The sequence below is a fragment of the Leishmania panamensis genome (genome assembly GCF_000755165.1).
Source record: "Leishmania panamensis strain MHOM/PA/94/PSC-1 chromosome 12 sequence".
NCBI lineage: Eukaryota > Euglenozoa > Kinetoplastea > Trypanosomatida > Trypanosomatidae > Leishmania > Leishmania panamensis.
In genome coordinates, this window is record NC_025857.1 from 387,550 (window position 1) to 412,435 (window position 24,886).

General features: G+C 59.6%; 4 protein-coding genes and 1 pseudogene across 4 annotated transcripts, besides 2 other annotated features; all 5 read left to right on the forward strand.

The window, feature by feature from the left end:
* Window positions 1-1,366: 1,366 nt before the first annotated feature.
* LPMP_120800 lies at window positions 1,367-2,041 on the forward strand (annotated as a pseudogene).
* A 2,448-nt stretch (window positions 2,042-4,489) lies between these two features.
* Window positions 4,490-5,638, forward strand: LPMP_120810 (NADH:flavin oxidoreductase/NADH oxidase, putative; the record flags this gene model as incomplete). The annotated part of the gene is made up of 1 exon (XM_010698759.1): window positions 4,490-5,638. The coding sequence occupies one exon, from the start codon at window positions 4,490-4,492 to the stop codon at window positions 5,636-5,638; it is 1,149 nt and encodes a 382-aa protein (XP_010697061.1).
* An 833-nt stretch (window positions 5,639-6,471) lies between these two features.
* Window positions 6,472-6,914: a repeat region.
* Window positions 6,915-9,448: 2,534 nt separating this feature from the next.
* LPMP_120820 (n-ethylmaleimide reductase-like protein) lies at window positions 9,449-12,118 on the forward strand (the record flags this gene model as incomplete). The annotated part of the gene is made up of 1 exon (XM_010698760.1): window positions 9,449-12,118. One exon carries the CDS (start codon window positions 9,449-9,451, stop codon window positions 12,116-12,118), a length of 2,670 nt encoding a protein of 889 aa, XP_010697062.1.
* A 4,208-nt stretch (window positions 12,119-16,326) lies between these two features.
* On the forward strand, window positions 16,327-19,695 carry LPMP_120830 (hypothetical protein; the record flags this gene model as incomplete). Its single annotated transcript, XM_010698761.1, has 1 exon — window positions 16,327-19,695. The coding sequence occupies one exon, from the start codon at window positions 16,327-16,329 to the stop codon at window positions 19,693-19,695; it is 3,369 nt and encodes a 1,122-aa protein (XP_010697063.1).
* Window positions 19,696-22,985: 3,290 nt separating this feature from the next.
* On the forward strand, window positions 22,986-24,545 carry LPMP_120840 (hypothetical protein; the record flags this gene model as incomplete). Its single annotated transcript, XM_010698762.1, has 1 exon — window positions 22,986-24,545. One exon carries the CDS (start codon window positions 22,986-22,988, stop codon window positions 24,543-24,545), a length of 1,560 nt encoding a protein of 519 aa, XP_010697064.1.
* Window positions 24,546-24,673: 128 nt separating this feature from the next.
* Window positions 24,674-24,886: part of a repeat region that runs on past the window's edge.

Sequence of the window (24,886 nt, forward strand, 5' to 3'; positions counted from 1 at the left end):
TCTCTCTCGCCTGCTCTTTGCATCTTGCGACTGCTCGCCGCCGTTGTGATTCTCACGATTGCTCCCTTTCTTTTTCTCGTGTCGTCGTCCTCTATCGCGTGCACACTTCATCTTTGCTGTTGGTTGGAGGGAATGATGATGGAGGGGGGGAGGAGGAGGAGGAGGAGGAGGGGGCTTGCAGGATGGAGAGCGCACTCGGGCAGCGTCACGGTAGTGGCGCTAGAGAAGCGAGTGGGCTAGTGAGGAGAGGAAAGGAGGTGTGAGGGGGGGGGGTACACGGGCGCGGGCGTTGTGCCGGGCCGCTTTGCCATCCGACACCCCACACGCGCGCTGCGGTTACGCTCGCCTCTTTGTGTTTTTTTTTTTGGCGTCTTACTTCCGTTCTGTTCTTGAGGAGGGCGGGAGCTGTGCGCTGCCCATATCGACTCGTTTTCCCGCCGACGACCGCCACCGTTGTTGTTGTTGTTGCCGTCGTTTGTGGTCGGCACTTTCCCTCTCCACCGTGCGGAGATGGCCCAGTGCAACGAAGAGGAAAACGAAGAAGGCAGGGGTAGTCTCAGTGGCCCACTGTGATACCCGATGATGCCGCTGTGGTGGTGGTGGTGGTGGGCGGGTCTTGTGCTCCGTGTGTCGAACTCAGCCTCCGCGCACCTCTGCACAGCGAACACTACTGGCGGCTTTTTGGTTTGGTTTGTCTGTCCACTGCTCTACTGGTAGCATTGGTCGCATGCTGGCGCCTAAAGCTCAGGCAGAGGAGTCAACATGCGCTGATAGAGGACTAAACACAACTCTCTCGACTCGCAAGCGAGGGATTTATCAGAGTTCCTCCGTCTTCGTTGTCTCGCGACCCCTCTCCGTTGTGGCTCACCTCTGACCCTCCTCCTTCCTCGTTACTCTCCACGTCGTCATGATGCCGTGCGGGTGGGGTGGGGGAAGAGCTGAAGGGGCCTACCCGTGGTGTGTTGCGGCAGTTTGAGTATGCGACTGCGATCGATGCAGCGACGTTAGTGTTGGGATTTGCTGCAGTGAGGAGCGCATGCGCAATACTGATGTGCACGCACACGCATCACCTGCATAGCCATGTGTCAGGGGGTAGTAGTGTGCATCCCCTCTGCTCCGTCTCACCCAACTGCGTTCTCTGGTGTGCTTCACCTGTCCTGACTCTCAGTTTCTCTACTTCTTTGGCGTCACTCTCGCCGCCACTCCACAGCGCCATCTCTCAATCTTCATCTCAACCAGATACACCCACTCATACACCCACACACAACCACCACCGCCACAAGAATACCAATACTGCTTTGAGGAACCCGCTCAGTATCGTACGTGCACCATCACCCCCTCCTCGTCCCAGTCCAAAGCATCCGTAATGACCAGCTTCGATGCACTCATGGCAGGTTGCACCGTCGCCACAGATGAAATCGTATGGTGCCGGAGCAGTCACTAGCGCCACAAGCTGTTCTCTCAGGAGCGCCAGACGGCCGAGTACCGCAACTCTGCTCTGGCGGGGTTTGGTGCCTGTTGATGAGCATGGTGCAGCCCGTACCCACTGCTGTGGTGGCGGGCCTTGTTGGGGGAGGGGGGCTCTGGTGCTGGGCCGGCGGTTGCATTGCGCGCTGACATCGAAGCGAAACCGCGGTCGGAGGAGGCGGACTTGCCATTCAAATCGCGCGTGCCAGGCGTGATGCCGGTGTGTGGGTACGACGCGCACACGGCGATGCTGCTTGGCGTCGCTAAGGCGCAGTGTGCGCTCGCTCGCGAGATCAAGGACACCGTGCGGTTAATTTTCCCGCACAAAGAGGAGTTGCCATCGAACTGTGCGATTGAGCTGATGAAGGCTGGCGTGCTGGATGGCGTGAGGCGCATCTTCGACATGCACGTTTCCTAGTCTATGCCCGCCGGCTGCGTATCGGCGATGGCTGGTGTCATCATGGCTGGTGGCGGCAGCCTTGCGCTGCAGTGCGTTGTCGCGCAAGATCGCTCCGAAGGTGGCACCCGCGCTGTCGATGACGACAATGGCAACTGGGCCGAACGAGGGCCATAACGTGATCCCGGGCGCGGTGAGCCTGCTGGGGACATCCCCAGTCGTTTGCGCACGAGATGGGGTGAGCCTGCGCCTGGGATGGCCAAACGAGCTGCGAAGAACGTTGCCACTGCGCACGGTGTGATGGGGAGTTTTTGTGTGATCCCCTCGGTACGCGTGTACACCGTGAAGGTCGCAACGGTAGCTCCAGAGGTTGCTGCGATGGCGCGTCACGTGTTGGGGGGACAATCGGTATGTTCTTCAACCGATGGGTTTCGGCGAGTACTTTTCCGCCTATCTGGAGGTCATTCTCGGCTGCTTCGTGCTTGTAGGAATGCCGAACCTCGCGGTGATCTAGGGCACATCGTTCTTGCACTCGTGGTCCTTCAGGTTTGAGAAGCCTGTGCCTTTGGCTTCTACCCCCTACCGAGTACAGTGCAGCTGCTGATCTGAGTCGCTCCAGTGCCCTAGTCCGTGGAACTCGACTCTACGGGGCTGTGCTTTGTAGCCGTAAACACGCCTTTTCTCCTCCTTAAGTCTCTGTGCCACTGCCACGCGTCCCTCTTCTTGTTGATTCTCAACTCCTCTGCGCTCAACGTGTCCTCCCGCACAAGTCGAGGCTTTTTGTCCGTTGCTCGAGAGGCCTGTTGTGCTCTGCGGATACACAGCCCAGGTCCCGATCGTGCGAGTGTGTGCGTGAATGGAGTTGGCACTCTTGTTGCTGCTGGTAGTGGTGGGGGGATTGGGGGGTTGATGATGGGCGATGGATGTCACTGGCCTCGTTCCCGAGTGGTCCTTACCCGTCGTCGAAGTGTGGCTCTACGAGGGGCTACACTCACCCGCCTCGTTCACAGGTGCACCGGCGTTATGATCGCCAAAGTAGTGAGGGACAGTTGCCGCACACAGGTGCGAGAGAGGTTGTGGGTTCCATCCCTCGCTCATCATCACCTTTTTTCTCCATTTCCTGTTTCACCCCCTCCTGTGTTTTGTATTATGCAAGCGTGGAGGGGCTACGACGCACTTCCTCCCTTGTACTCATGTTGCAGACAGGCCGGAGAAGAGGAAGAGGGAGTCCCTGGGCGGTGTGTGGCGGCGAGGGGAGTATATGTGACTTGCGGCTTCCTCGCCCCCACGCACCTTGTCTCCTACGGGGGGGGGGAGGGTGTCGAGGGGAATCAGAAAGAGGCGACTACTACCGAAGCTGAGGCGCACTCGGGGTGTGTTTGCTGTGGGCCCCCCGTCCTTCCCATTTCTGCTCGCTCGCAGGTGCGTGCGCGCTTTTAGTCCGTTGCCGCTTGTTGGCCGTCACTTCGCCTGCCGCCGCCGCCTTCTCACTATTTTTCTCTTGTGCGGACCAAACGTTCTGAACACCACCGAAAGGCTCAGGACAACAGCAACGACTGGCGCTTTGGCCGACTCGGTATTGTGAGTGGAGGGTCACCGCCAAGCGAGGTCCGCGCAGTCGACATCTCTCTCTATCACTGGTATTACCTCCCTTGAGCGTCCTCTAGGCAAAAGTGGTGAGAAGGGCGGCCGTAGCGTACGTGGCGCCGGCCTCTGTTCAGACGCGTCGGCGAGTATTGCCCTCGTGAAGCTGCGCGTGCGCCTCCCCATTTCTCCCTATCAGCTGCTAACCGTTCGATGTGTGCGCCACCCCTTCTCACTGCACAGTCGCGCTGCTGTCTCGGAGCGAGCGCTCGATCAGATAATGTGTGCTAATAGCGCGACTGCAGGTTGCGCACCGGACTGGCATTTTTGTGTGCTCTGCTGGAGGCGGGTCGCTGCCGGACAGTGAGTGCGACCGACGCACTCTCGCTCGCTCCTCCCCCTTACACGCCTCTTCCTGGTGCTCCAGCAGGCGAATGCGCGGGCGCCCCCCCACGGGGGGAAAGTGGGAAAGCTGTGCGACTTTCCTCTGCGCGTCGTTTTTACTCACCGTTGCGCGGCACAGCGCGGGGCGACGGGGCCGGCGGCGGGGGGGGAGGCGGTGGTGTTTTGCTTTTTTTTTGCCCAGCGCGAGCGCGATCGTTATTGCGCCTGCCAGTACTGCTTTAGAGTTGCCGCTCTGTTTGAGAAGGGGCCCGAGTGTCCCCGTGGCCCCTTCTCTCTCTCTCGCGTTGCTTCCACTGTCCACGTCTCCCGAGCACGCCCCACTGCCCATCCGACCCCCTTCGTGTCTTCACTTGGTGAGACAGGAAGTCGGAAGGACGGGTGGCTCTGCACTCTCGTCAGCGCACAAAGGATGTACTCGTATTGATGCTCTTCAGTAAGACGTACGTTATTTTGGCTGATATGGCTTCAGTGTAAGCCGCCCGAGCGCACACACCGCCCAGAGCTCGGATCTATCGAGACGAATGTACTGCCTCACTTGTGGCCTCGTTGTAGCCTACTCACACTCTCCGTTCTTTCATCTCTCTCTTCTCCGCCCCCCCTCCCCCTCAAGCTAGCAAAGGAAAAAGAGTATTCACCATGCCCACCGCCTCCAACTCAATCGATGCGCTGCTGAAGCCGCTCGTGATCGGACAGCTGTCGATGCCAAATCGCTTTGTCATGGCGCCCCTGACGCGCTGCCGTGCTGACGACGAACACGTTCCCACTCCTGCGATGGTGAGGCACTACGCGGACCGCGCCTCGATGGGTCTCATCATCACGGAGGCAACACAAATCGAGAAGGGCTACTCCACATTTTGCCACGAAGGCGGCATCTACGGCAAGGAGCAGGTGGACGGGTGGAGGAAGGTGACGGATGCCGTCCACGAGAAGGGTGGGCTCATCTTCTGCCAGATCCACAATGGTGGCCGCGCCACGGTGCCGTCGAACGTGGACGAGGGTGTGCGCATCGTCGCGCCGTCTGCGGTTGCCATCACCGACCACGAATGCCCTGGTGCGTTCGCGCGGAATGGTGAGAAGCAGCCGTACCCCGTGCCGCACGAGATGACGGCGGAGGATATCGCGCTCTATGTAAAACTCTACGCGACTGCCGCCTGTAATGCGATGGCCGCCGGGTTCGATGGTGTGGAGGTGCACGGCGCGAACGGGTACCTGATCGACGAGTTTCTCAAGTCGAGCTCGAACCAGCGCACGGATGAGTACGGCGGCAGCATCGAGAACCGGTGCCGTTTCCTGTTCGAGGTCTTGGATGCCGTGATTAAGGAGATTGGCCGCGAGCGTGTTGGTCTGCGAATTTCCCCCCTCAACAGCTTCAACAGCCAAAGTGACGAGAACCCGGAGGCGTTGACGCGGTACATCTGCTCGCAGCTGAACTCTCGAAATATTTCGTTTCTTGATGTGATGCGCGGCGACTTCTTCAGCCAGGCGTGCGGTGCGGACAAGTGGGCACGCGAGGCGTACGAGGGGGTGTTGTTTACCGGCATGGGCTTTGAGATTGAGGAGGCAGCGGAGACGGTGGCGAGCGGTGCTGCCGATGCTGTTGTGTTTGGCACGAAGGCGCTTGCAAACCCCGACCTCGTTGCGCGCGCGATCGCCGGTGCGGCGCTGAACACGCCTGATCCTGCGACGTTCTACAGTACCAGCGAGGCGGGCTACAACGACTATCCGTCCATGGTGAGCTCGTGTCCCTCGGCCGCTGCTCCCTCGTGCACGAAGGAGACGCCTTGACAGCAGTGTGATGGCCTCGGCTCACTCGACGCTCAATACCCCCGGCGTCCGCTATGTGGCCCACGTGAGCAAGACTCAGTGAGTGGTGGTGGTGGGCTGATGACGTGAGATTGAGGACAACTCACTGACGAGCGTGTCGTCGGTCGTTTTCGGTTCTCTCCTCTCAAGCACGCCCGACCCAAAAGAGATGGTCAGAGGGGCTACGGCCTCTGTTTTTCTCCGTTGATCCCCCCGCTCCCTCTATGTGAGGTTTGCTTTCATTTTTATTTCTGTTTCATCTCGTGCTCCTCCCCCTCCCGCCCACCCGACTCTTCTACTCTGCAGCCGTTCTCACCCCTCTCGCGTTTGCACGTGACAGGCGATGCCCCTCAAAGTGTGCGCACAAGTGTGTGTGTGTGTGTGTGTGTGTGTGCGCCTCTGCGCGGGCCTGTACGGAGAGCGCCCTCGTTCTTCCGTGCTGGGCGCCGCCTTTACTTTTCTCTCGTCGCCGTCTTGCGTTTCTTTTTGGGCCTGCGTGCGTGTCTGTGCAACGCGCTTGAGGAGGGTAGTTTGTGTTGCTTTGCCAGTTGTTACTACTGCCAACACCCACAGTAGAGGTCGCACCGGCACTCGGGATGCCCTATTTATGTCTGTGAGCCCTCGTTGGCTTTATTTTTCCCATTTCCTCCTTTCTGGCGATGATATCGACCTGCTTGCACGGTTGATAGTACGAGGCGCGGCGGCCGCGTAGTGCGGTTACGAGCACACTTGCTCTCGCTCCTGCAGTTGTCTCTGCGTTTCAGTCTCTATTTTTCGTTTTACTGACTTCTCCTTTTATGTCGCCTGAGATGATGCCGCCCACTTCACCGCGCGTGGCATCTCCGGGCCCAGTACCCGCACGCTTTGTCGGGAAGCCAGGCGTCCTGAAGCATGCCATCGAGTATACACGCCTGTGGGCTACTTGGTGTCGGCGGAGAGGACTCGGCTGGCGCTGTGCCGAAGTGGCTGGCAGCCATGATTGCGACTGTACCAGCGCACCGCGAATCCTGTCGACGGTGCAGCGCATATACGAATACTCCTACTGTCTGTGCCTTCTCTTGCTGCGCTGCGGTGGTGTCGAGCGTAACCCTGAGCCGAGCCTGCGCTGTATGCGGCCCGTGAGACGCACTGACCCGACTCGGCGACGACAGGTCGGCTCGTCCCAGACGACCAGGGTTTCGCTGTAGTGCTGCCGAGGTAGACGAGGTGCGGTTGCGTGTGCGTCTGAATTGGCTGACTTGCTCGCGGTGGAGTGGACCCGTCGAGGGGGCGGCGCACGAGAAAAGCGCCACGCATGCGCAACCGCCACGGAGTGGGAGGCACAAATTGATGAAGCGCGGGTTTAAGCGAAGAGTGAGGCGATGATGGAGAGGCATAGGCGTGTCGGTGCGGCCACTGTTGCTGTGCATGTGTGGCTCTCTAGGCGCACTTCACCCACCCTCGTTTCTTCCTGCAACGGATTGTGGAGCGACTGTCAGCAGAGAACGGTATGAGCCTGAGAATGCGAGATCCTGACGCGGCAGAGAAGCGATGGGGCCGTGAGGATGCAAGACGCGGCGACGCCCCCCCCCCTCCCCCCCTTCCTCCCCTTTGGTTATGCACTGCAGAGGATCAGGAGGAGCAGTGAAGAGCGGGAGAGGGGAAAGAGAGAAAAAACCCGCTGGAAAACAAGCAGCCCTGAGCGCATCAGCATGTCCCTGCGTACGGTGTTCATCAGGTGGGTGGGATGCTTCAGCTTACTCGTTAAGGCCGTGCGCTTCTCTGCACTTTTCACTTGCAGCGCTTTTTCTTTTCCCCATTTGCCCTCTTATTCTTAACAATCAACTCTGTCCTCCGCATCTCCCCCCCTCTCTTCTGCATGCGACAGACACATGCAATCTCTGTACTGTTGTGTGATGTGTAGGTGCCTGGGCCCACGTAGCCGCAGCACCTTGCCTCACCTGTTCCCCGCTGCTCCATACAGTTCGCCTTAACGCGGCCGTGGTGTGCGCTGGCACCCCGACCGCCGCTCTGTGTTGCGTTACGCACAGGGTGCCGCTTCTCTTCATGAAAACAAATTCATCCCTTCACCTGTTCTCGCCCACTCTTTGTACGTTCCCCTCCTCACTCTACACGACAATCGAACGGTGCTCGACTATCATGCCTCCTGAATTGTTTGGCTCCAGAGCACACCGAGGCCTTTTCTCAACGCTGCAACAGCAACTAACGCCACACCACGGTAGACATTCGCCTCCTTCCTCTCCGCCACTTGACCACTCCCCTGTGACGGCGCTGAGTCACCTCCTCTCACCTCTTTCGCCCTCCCCCTTCCCCTCCCGTTCCTCCCGTCTCATTCTCTGTTGGCGCGCTTTGCTGTTATCGCTCTTCGACCCGAACAACGACCACACGAGAGGCCCTTTTACATGTCGCCGCCTTTGCATTGAGCTAACCATCTCACACGATACACCCCTCCCCATTTTGCGCGTGTGCCCGACTTCCTGTCTTCGCTTCCACCTTGCTGGCTTGTTGGGCTCTGAGCTTCGCCATTTTCACGCAGCGCTTCTTGTCCAACCGGCTTACACCGCCCTCCTTACCCTTTCCGAGACCGCTAATTTCCCTCAAGCGTAAAGGCGAACGAAAAGCCGAACAGAAAGAGACAGTGAAGCGTCAGCGCGGTGGTTGTTTTCCCAGCTCCCGCGCCTCTTATCCCGCCATTCTCTTGCCTTCCTCCCCGCCTGCGTTTGAGGGGCTGCCCACATCAAGGCTATCATCTAAAGCGTGTTGCGCGCGTAGTTTTCTTCACTGTTTGTTTTCTCTCTCTCCCCTCCCCCTCCCTGAGCACGCGCGCGCGCTTGCATTGCTTCCGCTTTTCTCTAGTGATCTCCCTCCTCCCTCCCCCCCTGTACGGTGCGTATTTCCTTACCCATTGACCTCCCCTCACTCTCTCCCACTGGCAGTCTTTTTCTGTGCTTCCCCTCCGCTGGTTCAATGCTACCCGTCAGGGAGTGTTTTCGCCCATAGTCTCTTACCCCCCCTTCTCCCGCTTCTCTGCTCTCCTCCAGTTTCCCACCCGTGACGTTGTACACGCACATCGTGCGACTTTGTTGAATTCCTCTCGCTTACCGCGTTGCCGTATTCCTTCGCTGGCACGCAGCCGCACACACGCGTTCAGTCGCACAACGGGAGCCGAAGCGACACAGGGCCAAGGAAAGGCAGAGAGGAGAGGCTCATCGAGAGGAGGCGTGTGCTGAGTTGTCCCTCCCTCCCTCCCTCTCTCTCCCACTCTTGCACCCCGTATTGCCACCGTCTCTACCGCTGCTTCCCTGAACAAGCCCAAAGCTGCGGTACATCGCCGCCTTCCCGTCATCACTTCTTCTGCCTTCCTTCTTTAAGTTTTTAGTTTTCCTTTTCGCGCCTCGCTGCGCCTACTCATCCTCATTAGCCAGCCGGCTATCGGTCTACTGTTCTTCTCTTTGTGTGCGTGTGTGTGTGTGGGCCCTCTCACGGCCAACTCGCCTCCCCGCATACTCGGCCGTGAGCCTCATTTTGTGTTTTCCGCTTCTCCTCTCTCCCTCTCTCGCTTTTGCCTTCACCGACGTCTTCACCGCCCCCTCTCCCCACTCCCATTTTAGACTTCATGCGTCAAGGTGCTCTTCCCTCACACACGCGCTTTCCCACGCTCGTTTCTCTTTCTCTCGCTCTCTTCACTCACCGTCCGCGCTTGCAGCTCACATTAGGGGCTGACAGAGGTCCACACACGAACCCACCGCCCCACGCTTGGCGCATCCTTCCTCCGTCGCTGTATTTTCAGCCATGTCGGCAGGGAACCGCACCGTGTACTCGCACCTTTTCCGGCCATGCCGCGTAGGCCAGCCGACCATGAAGAACCGTATGGTCATGGCACCGCTGACGCGGTGCCGCGCCGATGACAACCACGTGCCCACTGCCATCATGGCGGAGTACTACGGCTCTCGGGCCTCGATGGGGATGATTATCACGGAGTCTATCATGGTTCAGCGCAACTACTCAGGCTTCGCGTATGAGCCCGGCCTGTACTCGGCAGAACAGGTGGAATCGTGGCGCACTATCACAGAGGCCGTTCACGCACGTGGTGGGCTGATCGCAGCTCAGCTTTACCATCCAGGCCGCGCCACCACACCGGCAAACCTCACGTCAGGCGACTTGGCTCCGATGGGCCCCTCCGCGGTGGGCATTCCTCCTGAGGCGGAGCAGTGCATTGCGCAGTGGAGTCGTGACGGCAAGGCTCAGGCCTACCCCCAGCTCATCCATGCCATGACACTGGCCGAGATCGGCGCTGCGGTGAAGTTCTTCACCCGCGCGGCTCTCAACGCAATGGCGGCCGGCTTCGACGCGGTGGAAATTCACGCCGGTGGCGGTTACTTGCTCGACTCGTTCCTGCGGGATTCGTCGAACCAGCGCACCGATAAGTACGGCGGCAGCGTGGCGAACCGCTCTCGCTTTCTGCTGGAGGTCCTCGACGCAGTTGCAGCGGCAATCAAGCCAGATCGCGTTGGTGTGCGACTGACCCCGCTGGACACCTTCAATGGCCAGAAGGACAGCCATCCCGAGGCACTCACCGCGTACGTGTGCGAGCAGCTCGACGCTCGCAAAATTGCCTTCGTCGACGTCGTCCGTGGTGACCCGAGGGCCAATGTGCCAGGGAGCGCAGAGGTGTGGGTACGCCGCTCCTTCGGTGGCGCTGTCTTGGCGAGCCACGGGTACACATCGCTGGAGATGGCCGAGCAGGCGATCGCGGACGGAACTGTCGACGCCGTGCTCTTCGGCATGCAAGCCCTCGCGAACCCCGACCTCGTCTGGCGAGTGCTCACAAACACCCCGCTTAACCGCGCCCATGCGCCAACCTTCTTTACCCGGGGCAGCAAGGGGTACATTGACTACCCCATCTGCGAGCCGCACAGCTTCTCCGAGCCGCACGTTGTGGCGGGCATCACGATCCCCTCTGAGGGGAGTAAAGGTAGTCGCTTGTCATGCCAGCGCGCCACCGCCATGCCAATGCCAGCGAAGGGGCGTCCGTACGTTTCAGTATCGCAGCCGCTGCTTCTTGGCGCGACGACGATGAAGAACCGTCTGGTCATGGGGCCGATACCTCGCCAGCGTTGCGACGAGCAGCAGTGCCCGACGGCCATGATGGTCGCCTACTACGCGCGCCGCGCCAGCTACGGTCTCATTATCAGCGAACCGTGCGAGGTACAGCCTGGCTACCACACGTACGTTCGGGGTGCAGGCATCTCGACCAAGGCGCAGGTGCTGGCATGGCGCCAGGTCACGGATGCCGTCCATGAGAAGGGTGGCATTATGTACTGCCAGCTGCACCACGGTGGCCGGGCCACACTGCAGTGCAACATTGCCAGCGGCACGGACACGCGGGCTGTCGGCCCCACAATGCAGGGCATCTCACCTGACTGCCGCTGCCCAGCCGCCTTCGCCGCGGACGGAAAGGTCCAGTCGTACCCTGTCGATGTGGTGGCGCTGAGCGCCGAGAGGCTCAAGTGGATTGTGCAGCTGTACGTTGCGGCTGCAAAGAACGCGATGCTGGCTGGCTTCGACGGTGTCGAAGTCCACGCTGGTGGTGGCTACTTGATTGACCAGTTCCTGCGTAGATGCAGCAACACCCGTAATGACGACTACGGCGGCTCGCCTGCCGACCGCTGCCGCCTGCTGGACGAGATTGTCGACGCAGTGGCTGCGGCCGTCGGGCGGCGGCGTGTCGGTGTGCGTATATCACCTACGGACCTCTCCAAGGGGATGAAGGACACCGATCGGGAGGTGGTGACAGAGACTGTTGCCACGCATATGGGGGAGCGCAAGATTGCTTACATTACCGTGGCGAGCGGCAGTGACGGCTACTACCACGGCCCAATGCCGGCTTCCCTCCTGCAGACGGCCCTTCGCTGCTTTGGCGGCGTTGTCTTGTGTGACGACAACATAAGCCTGGCCGAGGCAGAGAAGCGCATAGCGACTGATGCAGTGCAGGGCGTGTGCATCACACTGGGTGCAATCGCGAATCCAGACATAATAAACCGAGCCATCCACGGCGCTGAGCCCGACGAGTCGGACCTGTGCACCCTCTTCACCCACAACAGCGACGGCTACGACTCGTATCTCACGTATGCCGAGATGCGGAAGGAGGCACGGGTCGGCAAAGCACGCCAGTCGGCGGAGAACAGTGCCGGCCACCCCCCTGCGATGTTGAACGGCGTCACTTGTGTTGCAGCTGACAAGGACAGCGCGACTCTCAACTCCCCCACTACGCACAAATCACACGGTGCGGTCAAGTCGGCCAGCCGAGGAACCAAGTCAACTCCCCCTACGCAGGACACCGGGAGCAGGCGCGTCTCCACTGCTGCCCATTCGGTCAGCGCGGAGTTCAACCGGGGACCTCAGGCTTTGCTTCGCCCTGACAACCGCGCGATCCGACGCCACTCTGTGACGCTGCGGTAGTCCAGCCAACATTGTCGAGGTGACACCTGTGCTTGCGGGACCCCCTACCCACTGCGACTGAAGGTGAGAAGAAGAAGACGGAAGCCCCTGCGCTGTGCGCTCTCCCTCTACTTTGTTTCAGCACTGGCTGCCTCTCACACACTCGCTGGCTCACCCGTATGTGGACGTAAACTGTGCACGCTGACATTCATAAGCGGGTGCTTCCACATGATTCTTTCCTCCTCCTCCTCCTCTCTTCATTCGCCTACTTTTTGTTTACTGGCTTTTCTCTCTCTCTCTCTCTCCATGACGTGCACGCCTGATATGATAGCGGTTGTAGGAGTCGGTGTGCACGATCCATAGCTGTGGTTCTTGTGCCCCTCATCGTCTTCTGCGTGCCGTCATCTTCTATGCCCATTATTGTTGTCTCGCTTTGTTTTTGAATCTTCAGTTTTCTCTTCATCTGCAAATGCTTCTCTGCCTCACCTCTACCTCCCTTCCTTCCCCATGCCGTGCATGAGCGTTCCAGTGTGGTGGCTGCATCGGTACCCCTCTCCCTCCCTCTCTCTCGTCCTGCAGACGCGCGAGAAATGTGAGGCGCCCGCCCCGTCCCCGTCTCGTTCCTTCTCCTCGACACCCTTTTTTTGCGATTTTTTCTCAGCTGTCGTGTGCGTGTGTGTGTGTGTGTGTGTCGGTGTGCTTACTTGGGTGCGTCTTCAGAACCCACTGAATGGCTTTATCCACGCTTGGTCCGCTGCTGATCTCTTCTCCCCCCCTGTTTCGCCTTTGCAAGCATCGATGTCGCTGTTTCTTGTCTTCCTCCGTCTCTTTCCTTTTCCTTTTTCTAGCAATGTGTCTCCCTTTGCCCTCGTCCCTCCTCATCTCCCGCCCTCACCACTCCAGCTTCGACTACTGCGCACATAATCAGCGGGGCGCTCACTTTAGCTCCCAGAGAAGACCGCTGCAGGCCCACTCTGTCTGTGGGAGGCCTCTTTTTCTCCTCCTCCTCCCGACAATCTGCAGTGCGCCACACGTCTCTCTCCCGCTTGTGTGGTGCCCCGATGTGGCGCATATAGGCAGACGCCTGTGCATGTGGATGTGGATGTGCATATGCCTAAGTCGTGTCTTTCTTCAGTTTTCATTTTCTCTGCCCTCACTTCTTGCTGGCTTGCGCTGTCTGTCTGTCTGTCTCCACCCACCCCCCTCCTCTCTCTCTTTGATTTGCCTGCCTGCCCCCTCTCCATTGTTAAGTAGCGCCTCGAACCCCGGTATGACTTGCAGACTTTCTTCTTTTCCTTCTCCCTTTCAGCTCCCATGCACTCACGCGTGTGTCTGTCTGTGTGCGCCCCTCCCTCTCTCAGACATCGGCTCTGTGTTGTTACTTCCACGGCGTCTCTGTCTCTCTGTCGTTCTCACTCGCCTTCCCCCGTCCGTCTTGCCTCCGCTGTCGCCACTCCACGATGTGCCACCTCCGCTTCGTTGGACGCCTCTGCTCAACTTTGTTTTCTGCCCTTTTCTTCTTCGCGTCGTTTCCACTCCCCTACTCAACGAGCACGCAGGCGGAGGGGTGGGTTGGGGTGGGGGGGGGGGGGCGCACACCGAGAGCTAGCGAGCACGGGAAGCACGGACACCTACAGCGAGGCAAGCACTTACCCCAGCAACACGATGGCTCCCCCAACACCACCCACCTTTTCCTCCTCCGTACCCCTAAGTACGGTGACAACGCAGTCAAGGGAGAGGGAGAAGGACGAAGAAGAAGGGAAAACGAAAGGCAGCCTTCCCTGCCGGAAATATGAGAACGATGCCCATCGCGAGTACCTCTGCGCAGGTGCGCGTATTCGGACTTCGCTATGCGCTGGGCCGCGCAAGAGGGGGGGTCTTCTCTTTACTTCACGTGTCTCCATTTCCCTCCCTATCGCAGCTCGGTCTTGGTCGCCACTTTTGGTTTGTCTTCTACGCGTTTTCTCTCCCTTTTCCCTTGTTGCCGACCCTTCACTGCTTTCCCCCGCGGCCCACACTGCGGTCAGCGCGCCTCTCACTGTCTCTCTCCTCAGGAAGCGTGCGCCTCTTCGTGTCAGAGTGGGTGCCCTCTTGTTTTGTCTCTGCACGGCAAGCAAGCCGGAAAAGTCAGCACCCCCCCCCACACACACGTGAATGGCCGTAGAGACGTCTGGCGTGCGTTCTCCCCGAGCGCACAGGTGGGCTGAAGCTCAAGCGCAACAGCAACACAAGACAGGCGAAGCGCAAGCATCGTTTATGGGAAGGGAGAACAGCACGAGCGAAGGGCGCAACGATGTCCCCTCTCATGCGCATGCGTGCAGTGAGCAACTCGAAACTCAAGCGTCATAGGGGTAATAATGACGACATAGGGGGGGGCTGTGCTGCTGTCCGTAACCGCCCCACGTCCCCTTCCCTTCCCCTTTTCCATGAATGTGAGTAGTAGGGCGGATGAAGGGGAGAACAGGAAAAGGGTGCCATGCCCCCCGTGGGGCGAGGGGAGGCGTATTCCTGTCCTGCGATTACCCCTCTCACGTGTATCACGACGAGGAAATTGCCAAGTGGAAGGTGGGGGTGGTCAGCGGATGGACACACCCAGCGCTACGACAAGCGCACAACAGCCCCCCTCTCCTTTTCTTACCACCGTCTCCCTCGAACTACTCGTCCCAGCGAACTCCACTACCACCTCCTCGCTTTTTATGTTTGCTTGCCCCCCCCCCCCCCCCACACACACCACCCACACACACACACGCACACACACCCATCCATGCGTACTCTTACCTAGTCCACCCTCGACACCGATCTCCTCTTCTACTCACAACGCTGAAACGTCAACCCTCTTCACTGCGGTCTACCAGTGTGAAGTTTCCGACAAGCAAAGCCCAGCCCGCGTACAGATTAACGAAGGAGACCAAAGAAGACATTAACACCGAATAGTATTGCGAGAACTTAAGCCACCCACCCACCCACACACACACACACACCCACACACACACGCACACACACACACACACACGCCGTCACTTTTCAGCGACAAACACTCTGCCTCGTTCGCTCTTTCTCTCTCTCTTTCTGCCTTTCACGGTCATCCTTAGCTTGTCCCCAATACCCGCAGAGCGAGAGAAGGGGGAGGGAAGGAGGGAAAAGGCACGAGTGTGCACGGGGAGCTCCATCACACATCACAGATCACACCTATCTCTCTCTCTCGCTCTTTCGGTTACGCCGTTCTCTCATCGAGTAGAGCAAGAGGGAGGGAGGGAGTTTTTTTTTGCTTCTTGGCCGCACTGCACCTTCTTCCTCCCTTCTGCCCTGCTAACTTGCCGGAAAGGAAAGCGTATCGGTGAATTTGCTGCCCAGGATTGCTGGAGGCGCACCTTCGACGACTCACACGCACACAGGCGCGCGCGCTTACTTCTCTCTTCTTCCTCTGATCTTTCGCACTCTCTAGCGCTCCGTAGTGGTAGACTCACGACCGCCCGATTGGGTGCTGCGCAACTCGTATGTTGCTGCGCGCCCGTGTGAGCATACTCCGCACGTGCTGAAGTGACAACAGAGGCCATGGATTGTTCTCCATGAGCCTTCACAGACAACATAACAACTCTACCTGCTGAGCTGCCGCACGCAAGCGGCAAGCAAACGCTGCTCGTAGAAAGATATGCGAGCCAACGCATAGCCGCGTCTGGCTCTCGGACGTGTACTCTTTCCTCTGCGGAGTATCTTTTCCCCTATTTGTTTGCCCCATTAGCACCGCGCTCTCCCCTCCCCTCCCCACGTCGGCACAACATTGTTTGATCGCCTTTCCTATACAGCAGAGTCGCTTCTGTGGAGGTCGGCGGATGAGCAACGCACACCCTCCTGATGTTATCGTCAAGGAGCGCAGAGCTTCGTGCAGTGGTGGCGCGGTGAGGGCACGTTCGCTGCCATCGCGGTCAAGGCCACCACTAGCGGCAGGGCAGCAGCCACTTCTGCAAAAGGGCACCGCAGCTCGTGATGGATCGAATGAGGCGACTGTTACGCCACCCTGTGTTGTCCAAACCAACAGTCTCGTGTCGTCGAAGACGCGGGAGCTGAGTTTATCGACTCGAGCTCCCTCCTCACCCTTGGTGTGGTGCGTGCACTCCGGCCACAATGCAGCAACCGATTCTATCGCTGCCGGTGGTGCGGCCAGTCTTATACGTCGACCGCTGCCGCCTTCACCGTCCTCGCCAAGGGTACTGAGGCAAATCAATCGCATGCGCCACCTCCTGCTGGAGGTGAAGCTACCCTTCATGGATGTGTACCTTGTGGAGACATACCTATTCCATCCCACGCAGTACACGCACGCTATACAGGCCATCGACGAGAGGTCTACTTCGGATGCACGCGCATCGATGGACCAGACATGCCGCAAGCACAATATCCGCAGTGATGTCACAAGGCAGCCTCCGTCCAAGCTGCCAGGAGTTGAACTGGAAAGCACCCCCGCCACAAGGCGTGTCACCTCGGCAGCGGTGTCTCCTTCGCCTAGCGACAAGGTGCTCAAAGACGCGAAACACGTGGGCAGCTACCCATTTAAAGGGCCTGAGCGGGTCAGCGAGAGGCTCCGAGGCGGGCTCGTTGAAAAGGCAGCACTCGCTGAAACTCCACCGAGGCGGACGGCGATGCGGACAACGACTGCGCAGGCGGGTAGGCACACCGGGGCTCTTTGCCTCTCTCCGTCAGCCACAGACCCCCCTGACAGCAACAAGGTGGGCGTCATGAACTGCGCAGACGCCGGGGAGGCTCATCCTCATCCACGACCGCCCCTACCACGTCCACCGCGCTCGGACGAGGGGCCGCGACCGCCGGCACGCATCGCCATCGTCAGCCGCAGCGCCCCTACAGAGAGCCTCGCGCCGCCGCAGCAAGATGCGCCGACCGCCCTTCCACTCTCCTTGCTACGTACGATGGAATGTGTGCTGAGGGAGTACAAGGCAGCACTTGCCGTCGCATTGCGAGCTGTCATGCATCGAGAAGCCGTGTGGACTGCCCTCCAGCAGTTTCTTCACGTGGTGCGCTCGGACTGGGCCCCGCTGGGGGCTCGCGAGTCACCGTTGGTTGCACCCGGCTCATCACAGCCGTGTGGCCGATCGAATGGGGCTGCGGATGGGACGCTTGGCTCCTCTGGAATCTCTGGAGCACTGCAGCTACTGCGTTCGCCGCGTGAAAGTGGTGTCAGATCCGGCAACATGGCTGGCGGCACTTGCCGAGCAGAGGCGCTCCCGTCTCCGCGATGCACGCTGCTTGGAGTGAGCTCGTTAAAAAGCGCTGCAGAAAGTGAGTGTGGCACCGTCGAGCGTAGCTCGACGCCGGAGACTCTGGCAACCTTGCAACCACCGACCGAGCTAACCGGAACACTCGTCCACCGAGAGACCATGCGAAGCAGCAGCGCCCCATCTCTCAACAGGACGACTGCACCTGCGGACAGCGCTAATCGCCATGGTGACGCAGTTGTGCGTACAGCCGACTGTGAGATAGAGAGGCATGTCGCCACTATTGTGCGACCGCCTCATGCTGCCGGTAGTGCAGAGCGGGGTCGACACCCTCGTCGACAGCAACGTACATCTCTTTGCCTCTCTGTCGAAGTCCTTCAATACACGTCTGCAAAGTTCACAGGTGGAGCTGCAAGCGCAGAAACAAGGGCAATGGAAGGGACTCCATCATATCATCATCAGTCGCCACCAGCGAGAACCGCACCGCTCCTGCTTCGCCTGCCCACCTCCACACCATCACCTAGCACGGGTGCCGTGAGGGATGTCACTGGCAGGCTTGCGTCGGCTCGCGTGCGCTCAGCGGCCGCGCAAAGTCTCAGAAAACTCGACCGTGAAGACTCGCGCCTCTCCACTGGAGAAGAGAGGTCCATGCATAGCGTTGTCGCGCATCGAACTCTCGCTGTTCGTCATGTGTTTCCAGCGCTTTCTGGCGCACCGCCAGCCCTCTGTCCGCCGCGATCAGCTGCAGCCTCCGATGGGACTCGCCGTCGCTCTCAATCGGCGCCGTGCGTGGCAGCGGCCGCGTTGCACTCGCCTCGTCCACAGCCTGACTCATCGTTTGACGTGACACCGCGCGTACAGATTACCTCCAGGTGTGATGATGAGGCAGGTGCCGCCCCTTCACGCACAGCGCGATCAGCGTCCGACCGCGGTACTCCCATGGCGCCAAGGGCAGCACGAGCCTATCGTTCGCTGCAGGCATCGCCTGCGTCGCCGGGGCCACGGCAGCAGGAGTCGCACGGTGGGCCACTTGTGACTGGTCGGTCGAAAAGCGAGTGCGCCCCGCGACCACACGGTGGTGTGGTGCCCTCTCTGGGTGTGCGCCTACACGCGGTGTCCCGGCAGGTGTACGCAGCCTGCTTGTATCATTACCTCTTCTATCTCCAGCGTACGACTCTCGCTGTGGTGGAGGCTGTCGACGAGCTGCGGCGCGACCACCTCACCCATGCCGCGCCGTTCGTAGTCGAGCACCGTAACTACCTCCTCGAGGTGCTTATGCAGACCTCCACGCTGACGCGCGACGCGGCGGTGAAGTGGCTGATGCACGAGGCCACCGTTGATGACGAACGTGACTCGAAGAACGGGGGTCATGAGTTCCCTGTGGCTGGCCAGCTCAGCGTGCTGAACAGCGGCGCACCGCACCACACGACGCCAGTGCCCAGCGTCGCACAACAAAACTGCAACCATGCCCCTGACGCCAAGCGCTCGACTTATGAATTACTGTGCACCAATTCCTCTCGCCAGTCCACTGCTGAACTCACACAGGATGCCGAAGAGTCAGGCGAGAGAGCCGCTCAGCGCGCCGGGCAGCTCGCTGCTGCGCGTGTTCAGTGGCCTGAGCAGTTGCTGCAATCGCCGCTGATGAGTACCCATGCCAATCTCGCCCGATATGCGGCGACACCGAGGTTCCTCGCCCAACTGGAGTCAGCGCAGAACACCACACCACGCGCTGGCGCGAACGCCACAGTAGATACTGCACATCCCAGTGGCGCTGACCGTGGTCAGTATACGGTGCCTCTCAGTACTTCGCCGACGTTAGCGACACTGTTGCCCTTGCGCTTGGTGCTGCCGGAGGACGTGCTGGTCTCGTACAGTGGTGACGCTGCTACGCCTGAGGATGAGCGAAATAGAAAAAGGTCCGCTAGCACCCGTGCAGTTTGCTTGAACACAGTGCCGCCTGGTACCGCGCTGCGCAAGCGTCTTGAGAGCGGCGAGCACCTTTTACATCTTGAGGTGGCAGCGCAGCTCAAGTATCTGCAGACGTGTATGCAATGCGCATTGGCGCACGAGTATCCGCTCTATCTTCGCGGGATGTTGGAGGTGCATCGACGCTTTTTCGAAGGCACGAAGAGTATGGCCGGATTGTGCGGCGACGCAGCGGGGGAGGTGTGCGCGACAGACGGTGAGAAGGTGGATGCCGCCGTGACGAGTATCGGTACTCCTGCCACGCACGGCAGAGCGGATGTCACTACGGCGCGTGTGCGCTACGACCGCGTGTTGCTCAAGGACGAGCTTTTGCGGGCGGACTGGATGAAGGAGCTGCAGATGTCGTGGCAGCTGCTCATGTCAGGTAGCAGCAGCGTGGAGTAGGACTGTCGCCAGCACAAGGGCGCAGGCGCGCTCTCTCGAGTCGCCCGGCGGAAGGGGCTTCTTGCTCGTTTAATGTAGGCCCCTTCGTGCCTCTTTTCTGTCGTGCATGGCGACTAATAACGTGGCGTATCAACCTCGTGGGCCACGCACGACTGGCCGCACCTCGTACCGAGAGAGCTAGAATGCCCAGTCATCATCTAGCAAGCCCCTCTCTCCGTGCTTCTCACCTCCTTGCCGAAGGGCGTGTGCGCACCGATGTTCTTCTCTCCCTCCCACTTGCTTCCCCGTTGCGCTTCTCAGTGTCCTTTTTTTTTACTTTTACCTCCGCTCCACGAACTGCAAATGAGCGAGAGGCCTGCTGCGGAATGTGACTTCTCCCCTCTCCCTATTGCTGCTGTTTTGTTGCCCTCCGCTACCGTATTGCCTCTTTTTCCCCCGCAGCTGCAACGATGGTTTTCTCTGTCTCCCCCTTCCTCTTACCACGACCGTCTCGCTTCTTCACCCTTCTGCCGCTCTCTGTTTTTCTCTCTTCTCTCTCCCTTGTCCCCCCTCCCCCCTCGCCGCCCTCGCGCGCACGCGTGTATGGGCGCGCCCAGCGCTGTTTGCTTTATTTAGTCGTCTGCGACAGCATGCGCTGTCTCTGTGGTTGAGGAGAGGAGTTGCGTCACCACCCCATACACATGTGGACGCCTTTTTTCTCTTTTGCTCTGCGGATGTCGGCCACACCATCCAACAAAAACCCCCAAAAGGGAAAAACGAGGAAACGCGTCTCGGCCACCCGCTGAAGTTGCGTATACACGACCGTCGGCTTGAATGACGCCACGACGTGCTCATCGTGCTCGAGAGAGTGTGTGCGTGTGTGTGTGCGTACGTGCTGTTGCAGGAAGCTGCTCTCTCTATGCCTAGTGACTGCGGTAGGCTGCTACGCATCTACTTGCCTTGGAAAACAGGTCAGTCGAGCATGATGGGGACCACTCTTACAGTAGACTTAATGGGCAGTGCTTCCCTGTCTAGGCTCTTGCACATCCTCCGTGTGCTTGGCCCCTCCTCCATGCACAGTGTCGCCTCACCTCCCCCTCCTTTTTTTTCCTGGTCTGCTACCCGCCACCCCGCGCTCTTTCGACTCATTCAGATTATCACTCGCGCTCTGCTCTACTCCGTGTGCGTCGTCTCCCCCCCTTGGCTGTGGCCTCCTATCCAGGTACCCACCGAAGCCGACCCTCCTCCCCCTCCCCCTCCCCCCACCCACACGCACAGACGACGGGAAAGCGACGACGGCGTCGACAACGATTTGTTATTCTCTTCGCTACGCCCTCTGTTAGGCCTCCACCTTCCTTTGGCTTTGAGCGCATACGCTCATCTTCTCCTGGGTTGTCTCTTCTCCGTACGCATACGCTCGCACAGGCGATCTCTTTCTCACTTTCTCCCTCTCGCGCTTCGGTATCGCTTGCGGCCCCACAGCTCGCAGCACACAGCGAAGTGCACGGCGCACACATAGTCGCTGCGCACAGAGCTGCGCACGCCGTCGCTGTGCGACAGAAGAGGCCTGAGGCCAGCGGGTGACAGGACTGCGCGCGAGGGATCGAAAGCTGCAGAATCGCACTGGTCTCAGTTTGTGTGCTCTCAGCTTGGGTTTTATTTTGCTTTGGTTGACCCGTGCCTAAGCAGGGAGCTAGCGGTGTCCGTGTGCGCAGGGGGGAGGCTGCAGGGCGGAAGGGGTGCCAGACCAACACTTGTGTCCCTGACTTCACGTGCTCGTGTTGCTGAGCCCCCCGCATTTCGCTCGGCAGTGGATGACTGTGCGTTGTTTTCGTTCATCTGCGTGTATGTGCATGTGCGGCTCATGCCTTGACTCGTGCTGCTCTCTCTCTTTCTCTCTTTCTCTCTATTGCTGATTTATCTGTGCTTTCTGCTTGCCGCGCTGCTACTGACTCGCTGTGTGCGCCTCGCCACTCCAAACCGAAATTTGCCTCTCTCGTTTTCATTTGTGGCGCAGCAGCGGAATGGCGGAGGTGTCGGCGTTCGTGTACGGCTGGTTGATCGGTATTGTTGCCGTCCTCGTCTGGACCCTTTACCACACGGATACCCTTCCTCAGCTCATCTGCAGCGTCACTAGCGCGCTTGCGTGCATACCGGGGCTGGACCACCTCGCCGAGAGCAAGGCAGCCCTGGAGACAAGCACGCGAAGCGATGACAGTGCATCGGCGCCTCAGCGTTTCTCTCGCTTCGATAGCTCGGGTGGTGATCAGGACTTGGAGGGCCTCACGGGAAGCACTGGGTGTGTCAAACCGATCACGGCGGCATCGACGTGTATGATGAGTTGGTACGGCCCAGATGGCACTATCGGTCCCCCCATCGAGTGCCTGCTCTCACTAGAGGGCAATATGGTTACTGTCTATCAGCTTCTCCGCTTGGCAGACAGCAGCACCAGCAGTGTGGTGTCCGGCTCAACTGGTCGCGGAGGCACTGACTCGGCGTTGAAGAATGCGCACCGCGACGCCAGAGCCTTTCGTGCTGCCGCCGGTGTCACGGTCGTAGAGCACCGCAAGGGGGTGGTGTGCGTGTCGAGCACCACCGTCATGGAGGTGAGGCAGTTTAACGCCCGGAAAAAGTCGGCGGCAGCCGCAGCCAATCAACCGCAAGCAAACACCGGCGATCGTGGCTTCAGTGGAGCTAAAACTGGCGCCAAGGAAGACAGTGGCAGCGAAGCCGGCTCTGTAAAGGCTTCTTTAAGGCTCACTTCATCTTTTGGCTGGCAGGGATCGTTTAGCAGCGGCGGAGCCGCCAGTTGTGGTTCCAAGGTGATGGACTGCTGGGAGGAGGGGGAGAGTGATTCGATGGCATCCGTGAAGCGCTCGAAGAAGCAGTCGGGCGACGCCGGAGGTGACGCGGCAGCGGGCTCCGTGAATTCTTCCGGTGGCAGTGGCTACGCCGAGTCAGTTTTTACGGGGCGGGTGCTGATTTGGCGCACGGTGGATGGCCGGCCGCTTTTCGACTCGTCCACGCCGCAGTGTCCGTCACCTGGCAACGGAACGAGCAACAGCAGCCTCGCAGACCGCCACTACAACTCGGTGCCATCCCCCGCTTCGCACCCACGTAGTGCTGGCGGAGCCCGCCCGCCGAGCAAATCCTCAGCTGCCGAGCGCCTCGACTGCCGCAGCACCAACTCTCCCAATGGCACCGATGACGGCGAAGAAAGCCCCAACACTGACGGTGCTGGCGACGACGCCGCTTCTGAGAGACCACCACAGCAGTACCGCTACACTCGCTCGTATCAGAAGCGACGGTCGATGATGAGCGACATGGCGAGCTGGTCGTGTGTCATCATTAAGTTTGAGCGCTCGCGCGAGAACGAGCGGTGGCATACACTCCTCTCCGGCCTCAAGGAGGCACAGGCGTGGCACGAGTACGCAAAGGCGCTGCCCAACCCCGACACGCTGAACATGTTTCTCAGCCGCTTTTTCTTTCAAAATATGCGCCTCGACAACTTCTCCGATGTCCTGATTAAGCTAGTTCGAAAGCAGCTACGAGAGCTGCCGTCGAAGAAGTTCCCGCGCGACCTCGGTGGCGAGCTCATCCTCGACGACTTCCTCATCGGTACGCAGATTCCTTGGATCAGCAACGTGTCGGAGCCAAGGGTGTCGGCCAACGGCGAGGTCGGCTTCGACTTCAACCTTGTCTATAAGGGCGGCGAGGGCGGCTTCTCGCTCTTCTTCAGACTGGCGCTCACCTACTGCGGCATTCATATCCCGCATGTCGTCTTCTCCGTGAAGCTATTGGAGCTGGAGACGACGATGCACGTTAGCATCGGGCCACCTCCGTCGAAGAAGTTCTGGATTGGAGCGCACAAGCTCCCCATTGTCCGGCTCGAGGTGCACCAGGGATGCGCCTCTGGGAGAGGAGTGCTGCACCGCATACTGACAGCGCTCCCGAACCTCAGCGGTATTGTGACAAACCTCATCAAACTTTACCTTTTCACCGACATGGTGCTTCCATACATGGACGACTTCCCCCTGCCCAGTGTGGTGAAGTCGCCCAAGGCCTCGTTTGCTGACCTGCGCGTTCGTGCGTTTGACTGGCAACGCGCGGCGAAGATCAGCGGCGCACCGCAGCGTGGGACTCCCACTAGAAGTGCCAGCAGCAGCCATGGCAGGGCAGAAGGTAAGACGACTCAGAGGAACCCAGAACAGCAGGGCAGCAGTAAGCATGGGGGCCGGCGGAATATCGGAAGTTCTAGCAGCGGGAGCGTAGCGATGGCGCTGCCACCCGCCTTTGGAAGTGGCGCGTCTAAGGACACCATGTCTGTTGAGAGTAGCACCACTTCGCGGAAAGTAACCCTCGTTGATAGCTCCCTGAGCCGTAGCCAGAACGTTGGACCAGGTGCGAAAACACCATCACCCGCCTCGGGTGGCGGTGACTGTGATGCGAGTTTCTCCAGCGGCAGCTTTTGCCCGAATGCATCTATCGATGTGGGTTTGCCAGTGGAGCTTCCTTCGCTCAGGAGCACGGTAGCCCCTCAGGCGGTCCGAGGTGGACCAGCAGGTCGGCCTGGTCAGCCAGCCGCAGATGGTGGAGGTGACCGAACTAGGTTCCCCGCCACTCATGCGTCGCACCAGGTGGGCTCATATAGCGCGTCGATGCCAGGCACTCCAGTGTCCACCTCCGCACCAAACGATAGCTTCTTCTGCAACCACAGTGCTTTTAAAAATGAGTCCGATGGGGACTTGAGCAGCGTATCCGCGAAACGCTCTGGCACCTCCGATGCCATGCGGAGCCTCAAGAACTTGCTCAAAGTGAAGGGCAAGGACATGACCCGCGAGTCTGTCTTGCGGTCGAAGAAGAAGAGCTGAGCCATCGTGTTCCGTGCGGAGCAAGGAGGAGGCCAATTCAGTGGCCAGCGAACCACAAATTGCGTCAAGCCCCCCACCCCCAGCTTGTATGCAGGGGTTTTGTCTTCCACTTTTTATCTGTTCAGTTACTCCCTGATGGTAGGGGGGACCCTTCCGTGCATGGTGCCCAGGGCCACTACCCCCCACTCTGTGTGTGGGAGGAGGAGGCGAAGCACCCCCCTCTCCCTGCCAATGCCGAGCCGCTTCTTGGGGGCGACAGGGCCAGGCACCTACGACGTGGGGGGTCAGAGCGATGGATCGCTACGGATGACGTCGGTCAGGGCCTGGATGGCGGTGCGTCG